At 42.4% G+C, this 12,482-nt stretch overlaps 1 protein-coding gene across 16 annotated transcripts in view; it reads right to left on the bottom strand.

Moving 5' to 3' along the window:
* Window positions 1–12,482, bottom strand: part of LOC114662240 (plastin-3) — a 132,519-nt gene that overhangs the window by 51,888 nt on the left and 68,149 nt on the right. For 2 of the 16 annotated variants that reach the window (XM_051935441.1, XM_051935450.1), the window contains exon 2: window positions 4,812–4,911. The exons of the other annotated variants lie outside the window; for them this stretch is intronic. In XM_051935441.1, coding sequence (XP_051791401.1) covers window positions 4,812–4,872 — 61 coding nt within the window. In that variant the 5' untranslated portion in view covers window positions 4,873–4,911. The remainder of the gene's footprint in view (window positions 1–4,811; window positions 4,912–12,482) is intronic. 16 annotated transcript variants of the gene reach the window in all.

Genomic DNA, 12,482 nt, shown 5'->3' with positions numbered 1-12,482 from the left:
TTGGTATGACTGAGAACATGATCTGTATGATGGTGGTGGTTTTAAAGAACTTGGGGACAACTGCCTGCCTCAGGGAAATACTGAAGGTGTCTATCAGCTCATTTGCATATTCCTCGATTACACAGCCAGGTATGTTGTCGTGTCCTGCAGCTTTGCGTGGGTTTACATTCAACAAAGCTCTTCTCACGTCCACACTGGACAAATACTGTACCTACTCTTCAAGTGGGGGGATGGACTTCCTGGTAGGTATGTCATTTAGGGCATCAAACCATGCATAGAAATTGTGTAGGACATCTGGAAGGTAGGCATCACCAGTGCAGACAAGTAGTGTGGTATTGTAATCTGTGATGACTAATTCCCTGCTACATTTTCCATGTGTCTCGTGTTCCCAAAGTGGATGTGGATTTTTCTTGCCGTACTCTCACTTAGCTGCTATGATGCCCAGAGATAGGCAGTTCTGACAGCTACCTTGTCACCCAATTTAAAGGCAGCAGTACAGTCTTTTAGCAGGGAGCATACCTCTAATGTCACCTAAGGTTTCAGGTTTGCTTGTGTTCTGAAGGTCTCCGAGACAGTCACATTATCTACAGGTATGCACTTATTAACATAGCCAGTGGCTGATGATGATCCTCTAAGTTGATCTGTTGGCTGTAAGTGTCAGATGCTTTAAACGTGGCACAGCCCGTGTTATCAAAATAGTCCTGCAAGGCTGAAACAGCTCACTCTTGCCACACCCTGATCTGTTTGAGAGTTGGTGTGGACAATTTAAGCAGTGTTCTATATGCAGGCAGTAGCATCACTGAAATATGATAAGAAAAATTGAGATGTGGTACTAGTTTGGCTTCCTAGGCTTTCCAAGAGTTTGTAAAAACAAGGTCCAGTTTGTTCTTTACCCTGGGTGGAAAGTTCCCGTGTTGATCAAAGCTGTGGAGAACTGTCTTCAAGTTTATGTGATTAAAATCTATAGCCACAATAATAAAAGCATCAGGACACGTGGCTTGCAGCTCTGTAACAGTTCTTAAAAGTAGACCATGCTCATTTTTAGAATTGACTCTCGGATGGATGTAAACGGCCAGAATAAACATAGTATACTCCGGTGGTAGGTAAAAAGGATTGCACTTTACCGTTAGGCATTCCAGCATTAGAGAGCAGTGGCTTAACTCTTCTGCAGCGTTTCCGCACCATTCATATAACCACACACCTTACTGGTTGTTGTAGCAGCTCTGTCCGCTCAGAAAGCATTCAGCCCATCCAGGTGAATGGCCACATCAGGGATGTTTTTATTATTACTGAAATGTGGCTGCATAACAACGGCACAGTCCCTCTTCTCTCGCTGGGTTATCTGTTGAAATTATAGGTCACCCAGTTTGTTGTTCAGTGAGCGAACACTTGAAAGCAGGATAGAAGGCAGCACTGGCCTGACTGGACTATTTTTTATATCCTAAGGTGGACACGAGTTTGTTTACCTCGCTTCTATTTTCATTCACATTGTCTGTGGCTGAAACAGTCCTTGCTTTTGATAGACAATCTGTGTAAAGCTGTGGTCTGTGATGTATGTTTAGCAGTGATCGCTGATGTAAAGCAGCGTATAGCGACAGTAGGTTTTCCACAGTTTACACAGTACAATCAACACAAGAGACAAACATTTAGCACCGAATTCTTCAGTTCCAGAGCAGCTACTACATCTTCATGCACTGCCATCTTACTGGAATCTACAGGTACAATGTAAAAAAGTGATCAAGAATGCTCATAAGAGGTTAGGTTATATAGCATGGTTGTGTAACATACAGATCATGTGAGGTTATAATGCACCAGTGAGACCTCATCTGGATCACGGTCTTTAGCTTTGGTCTCCATATTACAAAAAAAGATATAGCAACACTAGAAAAAGTTCAGAAAAGAGCAACTAGGTTTTATTCTGGGATTGAAAGGAATGAGCTGTGACAAAAGGTTGAAGCAGTTGAACCTTTTCAGTTTAAACAAATGGAAATTAAGAGGTGACAAAACTTAAATGTTTAAAATTATGAAGGGAATTAGTTGAGTGGATCCCTATAGTTGTTTTAAAATAAAGTCTTCTCTTTGAAGTGTAGGTTATGTCCATGTACAATGTGAAGGAGCATCAGCCATTATGTGTCTAGGTTATACTTGACACCAGGCCTTAAGCCTAAGTTATATCTAGAGGTACCTGTGTGTTGTTCATGCCAAAGCTAGGGTGGAGAAGAGGAGTGATAGGTTGTGCAGGCATCATTTATAATAGATGAGTGTGTGGATAAGGTCTGTGTGTGTGTGTGTGTGTGTCTTTCTGTATGTATGAAGTTTAGAGTGACAGAGTAGACCAATCCAATAATGAACCTGGTGAGTTACACCCATCCCACAATAATGCATTGGATAAAGTCAACTTTGTTTAGCTTTAAATTTTGCATAGGAATGCTTCAATCAGATTTTTTAGGGCTAATACTGACCACCAATATCATGTTACAAAGTCAATTCAATTTTTCTTTAAAAAAAAAAAAAAAAAAAACACACACACTTTTACACTAAGCTCCTGCATAACCAGATGCTGAGAAGCCTTATGTTCTACATTAAAGTGCTACCTCTGGAATTTTTTTTTGAACTATAGACTTCAGGTGTTACAAATTTTGTATGTTTATTGTTCAGTGACCATAAAAGTACTTAAATAAAAAAAATTGCTTAAAATACATAATTTAACTAATAACATATGTAAAGAAAATGTGTCCATACTACATATTTCATTAAAGAAAATAAAATGTTTCTCCTAATTGCAACATGTCATACTGCTTAATTTCTTCTGTAATGTACTTACCTGAAACAAAGCCCAATTAAAAAAGCAGTTCTCATCCTTTGTCTAACAAAAAACATACACATTCTCGCACATTGATTTGATGAACTGCTACTGGTAGTTATATACTGCTTTAGTGTAAAAATACACTTAATAGGTTTTAATAAGTTTTGATCACTATTTGCACTACAGCTTGTTCTACTGTTAAAATATACATTTATTTATATAGGCTATTTTTTATTTGTGTAGTAAAACCAGCTTGACATTTCTAATTTTTGAAGTGTGATTATAAATATTTTCATTTTGCAGTACTTGTTTCTTATCTAAACGTTTACTGTATGACGGACACAAACCAATAATGACATGAGTTCTGGGAAAATAAGTATAGCTTTATTAAAATGGTGGCATTGTTTATTAGAATGTATATTTTTATGCTTGGTTAAAATGACCAAAGTTTGTATGGTTATAACATTATGTGAAATGGATGCTTGGGACTTTAAAATTAACAGGTTTGAAAATCAATTTCATTAACAATCAACCAGACCATGGGACCACATCAGCTGTCCCAGTTTTTTGACTGATGCAGTATGTTGCATAAGGCAGCCAGCATGACACCATGTATAAGAAGGATTTTAAAAGAAGCAGAGAGACAGAGTAAGCTAGAGAGAACTAGAGAGAACTGCCACCAACAGACCGCCCTTCAGCATCCAAACATCACACCTGGTTTAAGAAAACAAAGACTGCAACAACTAAAACTTCAGGGTCATGCAACAAGCTTCATAGGTGGCTGTATTTAAATCATTTGGGTTGAATGTTTTCAAATCTAACATTTACACCTAGTTTCCCCTTCAAATAAACGTAAGTAATGACTGAAATAGTTTGAGTATTGCTTTTAAGTTGTCCTGTTGTTTAATGACATTTACCACTGACTGATTCTTGTTAATGAAATGAACTGTGCCCATTTTGGTTATGAACTGTTCGTAAGGGGTAGCGATTAGCCCTTTGCTTCCATTAGATTATGTAGTCCTTTCAAAGGTAGCTATTGGGATAGAAAAACCCGACAGGGTAGTAGTTTCTGGCTTTCTCTGGGGTATTCTGAAGTAGGGAAGCAGTCTGTAGAAGGACCTACACATCAATGAATCCCAGCAGGGATGCCTCTTGAGCACTGGAGTTGCTTCTAGCCCCTGGTATGGTATCAAAGTTGACATAGCTAGTCTCAACAACTGTTGAGTTATTCTTGTTTTGTACTTGAGCTTATCTGTGCTCAAATGTTGAGTAGGTAAATTTTGCAGGACGTATGTGCAAATCAAGGCTAACACTTTAGCTATTTTCCAGTATTAACTTGTCCAACAATATAAAAATAACCCAAGTGCCTTTTGTGAACACTTTTACACCACAAAACATTTCTATAGTATGGCTCATACTGTTGCTACATGTGCAAAAGGGACATTGAGTTTATTTCTGTTTATTTTATCTTAATAAAAAACCAGTAAGTTTGTTCATATACAGTATCTTAATTTCAGCTCTGAGGCTATGAATCTGCACTGGCAATTAGAAGGTTGCTGGGTTGAATCCTGTAAACATCAGAAGTGACTCTGCTCCACTGGGCCCTTGAGCAAGGACTTTAACCTGCAAATAATTGCTTCATCCTAGGTATGATGTTAATCTGCATCCAGCCCTGCCACAAGGTCCTCCACCCTACAGGGAAAAATTGGGGGTTGATGGCAGGATTGACACTCCAGCCACAACAAAAAAAAAACCTCACACTGTTCCAGTGTGTTGCCGAGGTGTCACCTGCTGCATTTGGGCCACCAATCCAGGTGGTTCATTATGTGATGGGTGCGGCAACATTAATTCAACGCATACTCTTAACCCCCCACTCTCTCTCTCTATAACTGAGGTCACCATATACAGTATAGTTACATGCACACATTTATAATATACATGCATATACGTAAAGCACACAAAAAGAAATGTGTTTTACAGATTTGTGAACACTATTTTTACATACCAACTTTCTCAAAAGCTTCTCTAAGTTCTTGGAGCTCATCTTTGGAAATCTTGCTTGCCATCTCAAGGTTGTTTCTGGCTACACCTTACAATTACTGGATCTGTAAAGAAGAATCATACCATTGCAACAAATTAATTTTTCAAGTAATATTAAACAACATTTTCACATAATTTGTGCTACAGAATGTAAATACAAACCTATTAAAAATTCTTTATAATAAGTATATACTGTAATATAGAGAAAACAATTAAGAGTAGAAAAATACCATCAATTACGTTAAGTGAGATCTCAGAAGTCTGGCACTCCCATTTACTACTTAAATAATTTATGAATATATCTTAACCTGTGTAGATCAACAAGAAGTCTTTATTCCAAAAATATTTTTTTTGTTGTATACAAGTTAATCTAAAAGCAGTATGAGCTTAGGAAAATTAATTTATTACATTTATATAAAGCAAGTTAACATTTATTTCACATTAGAGTTAATATTATAATTTGTAATTCGTAATTTGGTTCCCCCTCCTTTAACCGTCACCTTATCGTGGTGGAGGGGTTTGCGTGTCCCAATGATCCTAGGAGCTCTGTTGTCCGGGGCTTTATGCCCCTGGTAGGGCCACCCAAGGCAAACTGGTCCTAGGTGAGGGATGAGACAAAGAGCGGTTAAACAAACCTCCTATGAAGAAAAACAATTTTGGACGGCGTTTTCCCTTGCCCGGACGCGGGTCACCGGGGCCCCACTCTGGAGCCAGGCCTGGAGGTGGGGCTTGATGGCGAGCGCCTGGTGGCCGGGCCTGCACCCATGGGGCTCGGCCGAGCACAGCCCGAAGAGGCAACGTGGGTCCCCCTTCCCATGGGCTCACCACCTATGGGAGGGGCCAAGGAGGTCGGGTGCAGTGTGAGTTGGGTGGTGGCCGAAGGCGGGGACCTTGGCGGTCCGATCCTCGGCTACAGAAACTGGCTCTTGGGACGTGGAATGTCACCTCTCTGAAGGGGAAGGAGCCTGAGCTAGTGCGCGAAGTTGAGAGGTTCCGGCTAGATATAGTCGGACTCACCTCGACGCACAGCTTGGACTCTGGAACCAATCTCCTTGAGAGGGGCTGGACTCTCTACCACTCTGGAGTTGCCCCCGGTGAGAGGCGCCGAGCAGGTGTGGGTATACTTATTGCCCCCCCAACTTGGAGCCTGTACATTGGGGTTTACCCCGGTGGACGAGAGGGTAGCCTCCCTTCGCCTTCGGGTGGGGGGACGGGTCCTAACTGTTGTTTGTGCGTATGCACCGAACAGCAGTTCGGAGTACCCACCCTTTTTGGAGTCCCTGGAGGGGGTGCTAGAGGGCATACCTTCTGGGGACTCCCTCGTTCTGCTGGGAGACTTCAATGCTCACGTGGGCAATGACAGTGAGACCTGGAAGGGCGTGATTGGGAGGAATGGCCCCCCTGATCTGAACCCGAGCGGTGTTTTGTTATTGGACTTCTGTGCTCGTCACGGATTGTCCATAACGAACACATGTTCAAGCATAGGGGTGTTCATATGTGCACTTGGCACCAGGACACCCTAGGCCTCAGTTCGATGATCGACTTTGTGGTCGTGTCGTCGGACTTGCGGCCACATGTCTTGGACACTCGGGTGAAGAGAGGGGCGGAGCTGTCAACTGATCACCACCTGGTGGTGAGTTGGCTTCGATGGTGGGGGAGGATGCCGGTCAGGCGTGGTAGGCCCAAACGTGTTGTGAGGGTCTGCTGGGAACGTCTGGCAGAGCCCCCTGTCAGAAGTAGCTTCAACTCCCACCTCCGCAGAACTTCGACCACTTCCCGAGGGAGGTGGGGGACATTGAGTCCGAATGGGCCATGTTCCGTGCCTCTATTGTTGAGGCAGCTGACCGGAGCTGTGGCCGTAAGGTGGTCGGTGCCTGTCGTGGTGGCAATCCCCGAACCCGCTGGTGAACACTGGCGGTGAAGGATGCCGTCAAGCTGAAGAAGGAGTCCTACAGGACCCTTTTGTCCAGTGGGACCCCGGAGGCAGCTGATAGGTACCGGCAGGCCAAGCGGAATGCGGCTTTGGTGGTTGCTGAGGCAAAAACTCGGGCGTGGGAGGAGTTTGGGGAGGCCATGGAGAATGACTTTCGGACGGCTTCGAGGAGATTCTGGTCCACCATCCGGCGTCTCAGGAAGGGGAAGCAGTGCAGTGTCAACACTGTATATGGTGGGGATGGTGCGCTGCTGACCTCGACTCGGGATGTTGTGGGTCGGTGGGGGGAATACTTCGAAGACCTCCTCAATCCCATTAACATGCCTTCCAATGAGGAAGCAGAGCCTGGGGACTCAGAGGTGGGCTCCCCCATCTCTGGGACTGAGGTCACCGAGGTGGTCAAAAAACTCCTTGGTGGTAGGGCCCCGGGGGTGGATGATACACGCCCGGAGTTCCTCAAGGCTCTGGATGTTGTAGGACTGTCTTGGCTGACACGCCTCTGCAACATCGCATGGACATCAGGGACAGTGCCTCTGGATTGGCAGACCGGGGTGGTGGTCCCCCTCTTTAAGAAGGGGGATCGGAGGGTGTGTTCCAACTACAGAGGGATCACACTCCTCAGCCTCCCTGGAAAAGTCTATTCAGGGGTCCTGGAGAGGAGGGTCCGTCGGATAGTCGAGCCTCGGATTCAGGAGGAACAGTGTGGTTTTCGTCCTGGTCGCGGAACAGTGGACCAGCTCTATACCCTTAGCAGGGTCCTGGAGGGTGCATGGGAGTTTGCCCAACCAGTCTACATGTGTTTTGTGGACTTAGAAAAGGCATTCGACCGTGTCCCTCGGGGAATCCTGTGGGGGGTACTCCGAGAGTATGGGGTACCGGCCCCCCTGATAAGGGCTGTTCAGTCCCTGTATGATCGGTGCCAGAGCTTGGTCCGCATTGCCGGCAGTAAGTCGAACCCGTTTCCAGTGAGAGTTGGACTCCGCCAGGGCTGCCCTTTGTCACCGATTCTGTTCATATCTTTTATGGACAGAATTTCTAGGCGCAGCCAGGGTGTTGAGGGGGTCCAGTTTGGTGGGCTCAGGATTGGGTCACTGCTTTTTGCAGATGATGTTGTCCTGTTTGCTTCATCAGGCCGTGATCTTCAGCTCTCTCTGGATCGGTTCGCAGCCGAGTGTGAAGCGGCTGGGATGAGAATCAGCACCTCCAAATCCAGACCATGGTCCTCAGCCGGAAAAGGGTGGAGTGCCCTCTCAGGGTTGGTAGCGAGATCCTGCCCCAAGTGGAGGAGTTCAAGTATCTCGGGGTCTTGTTCACGAGTGAGGGAAGAATGGAGCGTGAGATCGACAGGCGGATCGGTGCGGCATCCGCAGTAATGCGGGCATTGCATCGGTCTGTCGTGGTGAAAAAGGAGCTGAGCCGCAAGGCGAAGCTCTCAATTTACCAGTCGATCTATGTTCCTACCCTCACCTATGGTCATGAGCTATGGGTAGTGACCGAAAGAACGAGATCGCGAATACAAGCGGCTGAAATGAGTCTGGGCTTTCCCTTAAAGATAGGGTGAGAAGCTCAGTCATCCGGGAGGGGCTCAGAGTAGAGCCGCTGCTCCTCCGCATCGAGAGGAGTCAGATGAGGTGGCTCGGGCATCTGATCAGGATGCCTCCTGGACGCCTCCCTGGTGAGTGTTCCGGGCACGTCCAACCGGGAGGAGGCCCCAGGGAAGACCCAGGACACGCTGGAGGGACTATGTCTCTCGACTGGCCTGGGAACGCCTTGGGATTCTCCCGGAAGAGCTAGAAGAAGTGGCCGGGGAGAGGGAAGTCTGGGCATCTCTGCTCAAGCTGCTGCCCCCGCGACCCACCTCGGATAAGCGGGAGACAATGGATGGATGGATGGTAATTTGGTTCATACTGATGCATGTCAATGTCAATTTATTTATAGAGCACATTTAAAACAACATCAGTAATGCTTTACCCAAAGTGCTTTACAATGAAACATACAATAAATAAAATGAATACAATAAAACACAATACAACCAGCAGTAAACCGAAACAAATGACAAGAGGAGGGAACCACCAGTATCATTGCAGGTCATGGAAAGCAAGAGAATAGAAATACATTTTCAATCTAGTTTTAAACAGATCAATTGCAGGTGATTCCTTAATGTAATTAGGTAAAGAATTTGAAACACAAGGTGCAGCAGATGCAAAAGACCTGTCACCCTTACTTTTACACTTCGTACGAGGGACAACAAGAGACAAGTTCTCTGGATGGCTGGTGTAAAACGCTCAATTTGGGTAAATAGATAGGAACATACCATGTATTGATTTAAAAACCAGCAGCAAAATTTTAAAATCAATTTTGAAACTAAAAGGCAGCCAGTGTAAAGAGGCTAAAATTGGAGATACAGAATCAAACTTTCTTGCCCCAACCAAAAAATGGCAGCACCATTCCGGACCAACTGCATAATAATACAAGTTACAGTAATCAAACTGAGAAAGGATAAAAGCATGAGCAACTTTCTCAAAATCCCAAGGAGATAAAAAAAAGGTTTAACCTTGGTTAAAAGACGAAGCTGGAAAAAAACAACTCAAACAATTAATTTGTTTCTCATAAAGGGAGGTTGCCATCAAAAATAACCCCAAGATTACAAACGTGAGGTTTGCAAAAATCCATAAAAAAGCCAAGAAGTTCAAAACCAATTTGAGTTTTGGCTGCAGAACAAGCTATCAGCACTTCTGTTTAATTTTGATTTAGTTTCCATTTTATTTTGATTATTTTGGTTACTATATGCCACATCACCAGTAAGTCATGTTAATAATAGATATATTATTTGGAATTGTGTTTTTGAGTGCAAGCTTTTTATTTCTTCACAGTAAATAATTTTGATTATTTATTTTTTGACACTGTGCCACTAGCATCGAATAAAAGGGATAATTCAAGATCTGAAACTAAGTGCTATACAGTAATCCCTCGCTATATCGCGCTTCGCGGCTTCACTCCATCGCGGATTTTATATGTAAGCATATTTAAATATATATCGCGGATTTTTCGCTGCTTCGCGGGTTTTTGAGGACAATGGGTCTTTTAATTTCAGGTACATGCTTCCTCAGTTGGTTTGCCCAGTTGATTTCATACAAGGGACGCTATTGGCAGATGGCTGAGAAGTTACCCAACTTACTTTTCTTTCTCTCTCTTGCGCTGACTATCTGTGATCCTGACGTAGGGGGTGTGAGCAGGGGGGCTGTTCGCACACCTAGACGATACGGACGCTCGTCTAAAAATGCTGAAAGATTATCTTCACTTTGCTACCTTCTGTGTGCAGCTTTTAAGTATGCTGCACGGTGCTTCGCATACTTAAAAGCTCAAAGGGCACGTATTGATTTTTTTATCTGTCTCTCTCGCTCTCTGCTCCTGACGGAGGGGGTGTGAGCTGCCGCCTTCAACAGCTTTGTGCCGCGGTGCTTCGCATACTTAAAAGCAAACAACCCTATTGATTTATTTGCTCCTTTGAAGAGGAAGATATGTTTGCATTCTTTTAATTGTGAGACTGAACTGTCATCTCTGTCTTGTCATGGAGCACAGTTTAAACTTTTGAAAAAGAGACAAATGTTTGTTTGCAATGTTTGAATAACGTTCCTGTCTCTCTACAACCTCCTGTGTTTCTGCGGAAATCTGTGACCCAAGCATGACAATATAAAAATAACCATATAAACATATGGTTTCTACTTCGCGGATTTTCTTATTTCGCGGGTGGCTCTGGAACGCAACCCCGATGGAGGAGGGATTACTGTATTTCAATTGCTGATCTTTGAACAATTACTTAAAAGTATGTCATGTTTTTCCATTTACAGATTTAACAGGAAAACAAAAATGCATACAATTTCTAAATAAATCCAGAAATGAAAGAAAATGATCATATTCTAATATGCATATATAAATAAATAAATGTCTGCTCTTAGTAAGAAATATATCCAATTCGATAGTTCTATTCTCTGTGACAGATGCAGAAATTGACGTCAAATTCCATCAAGACCCTACAAGCATGTGAAGCTGAAGGCAGTTAAAGCCACATGCCTTCCCAATGGTCAAATATGTGAAATAAAAGTCTCAAAAATTGCTTAAGTGTGTAAGAGAGACAGAGAGGTTTGGAGCATGCAACTTGATTTTAATTTAGACTTACACTTCTGTAGCAGAATGAATTTGAAATTGTCACTTTATGTATTACTTATCAAGAAAAGCACCTCTTTGGGTCATAAACCACATTAGATAATAAAATTATATTACCACATTATGTCATGAAAATCTTTCATGCAAAGTTGCCATTTATTATCACTATCATCATTTATGCAAAATATAAGGCCTATTTGAGAGAATCGCAGAAGACTTTTGAAATATTTCCCCTCATAATTTAAATACTCTGTGTGGCTATGACCTACTCTGTTATCACCCATGCAAATAGCAACTAATGACATTAATAAACACCGAACCATCAGTTTCTGCTAAGATGCTGAATGCTTCCCATTACTGCACTTTCCCTTGAAAGGTTATTACTCGTTTGTGTTCAAAACATAGGACTAGTTTACAACGAAGGAGAGAACACCAAAAACACCCAGTTAATACCATCTTCCTTAGGACTAACCCATGCTTTTAAAGATCCTACAGTGCCTGATCCAGTGAGACACAAGACAGATTTGCTTGCTTTAAATGTATTCAGGCCTGGACTGTCAGAACAAACACGACTAGCCTTTTCACCTTTCTATCTTTAGAGGCCTGCTCCTTGCCACCATATCACCCATTACCGCCTTTTGAAAGCAATAATTAGAACACCAAAAAAAGATTTTAATCTACTACTTAAAAAAGTAAATATTTTAATCTCCTTATCTGGCCTTCTGTCCTATAGAGGACATTTTAAAATGATCACTTTGTCTCACAACTGTTAAGTTAGACAAGCTTCAATGGTTATTTCCTTTCTAGGCTTTAATGCTACATTACCACATTTTGTTTAATAAGGTTTACTTAATAAAGTAGGGTAATTCATGATGTTCTTTTAAAATAAAAAAGGATATATTTATTATTGATTTTATCCAATAACAACATGAGATCAGTAATAAAAACACATTTCTTACACGTTTTGTGAGAGTCTAAGGATGTGCACAATCAACATTTTTCCTTCTAATTTATTCCAGTTGGCAAAAAGTAAAAATGGGGGAATTAAAAATGACAGAGTGAGATGAATTATTGGATTAAAAAATAATTTAAAAAACTGCACACAGCACTTTGCACTCATATTCACAATATAATGTGGCAGACAAAAATCAGAGAATGTCTTCTCTCTTGCTAGTCTCATCTTCAATGAAGTCTACAGTATATGCTATGTTTTAAGACAAAAAAAATTCTGTAAGCAAAAGCGTTTGACAACCATTAGCTATCAACAGATACCTGCATGGCCCAGCTCATGGTGCTGTTCTGAAAACAAAATGCATGGCAGACCACACATAGATAAAAGATGCATTACCAGCAGTGCTTTTTAGGATATTATTCATTCTTAAAAGTATATATGCAATATACTGAATGACTGTTCACACGCACTCTATACTGAAGCATATGAAACACTATGCTGAGATTTTCTTTTACACAATAAATACTATAATACATCAATGCCAAACTGAGTTGTGTGTCACATATCAACAAAAATTTGTCTCG

This window comes from Erpetoichthys calabaricus, chromosome 12 (genome assembly GCF_900747795.2).
Source record: "Erpetoichthys calabaricus chromosome 12, fErpCal1.3, whole genome shotgun sequence".
Classification (NCBI taxonomy): Eukaryota; Metazoa; Chordata; class Cladistia; order Polypteriformes; family Polypteridae; genus Erpetoichthys; species Erpetoichthys calabaricus.
The sequence above is the reverse complement of the archived record's forward strand: the minus strand, read 5'-3'. Positions and strand labels throughout refer to the sequence as shown.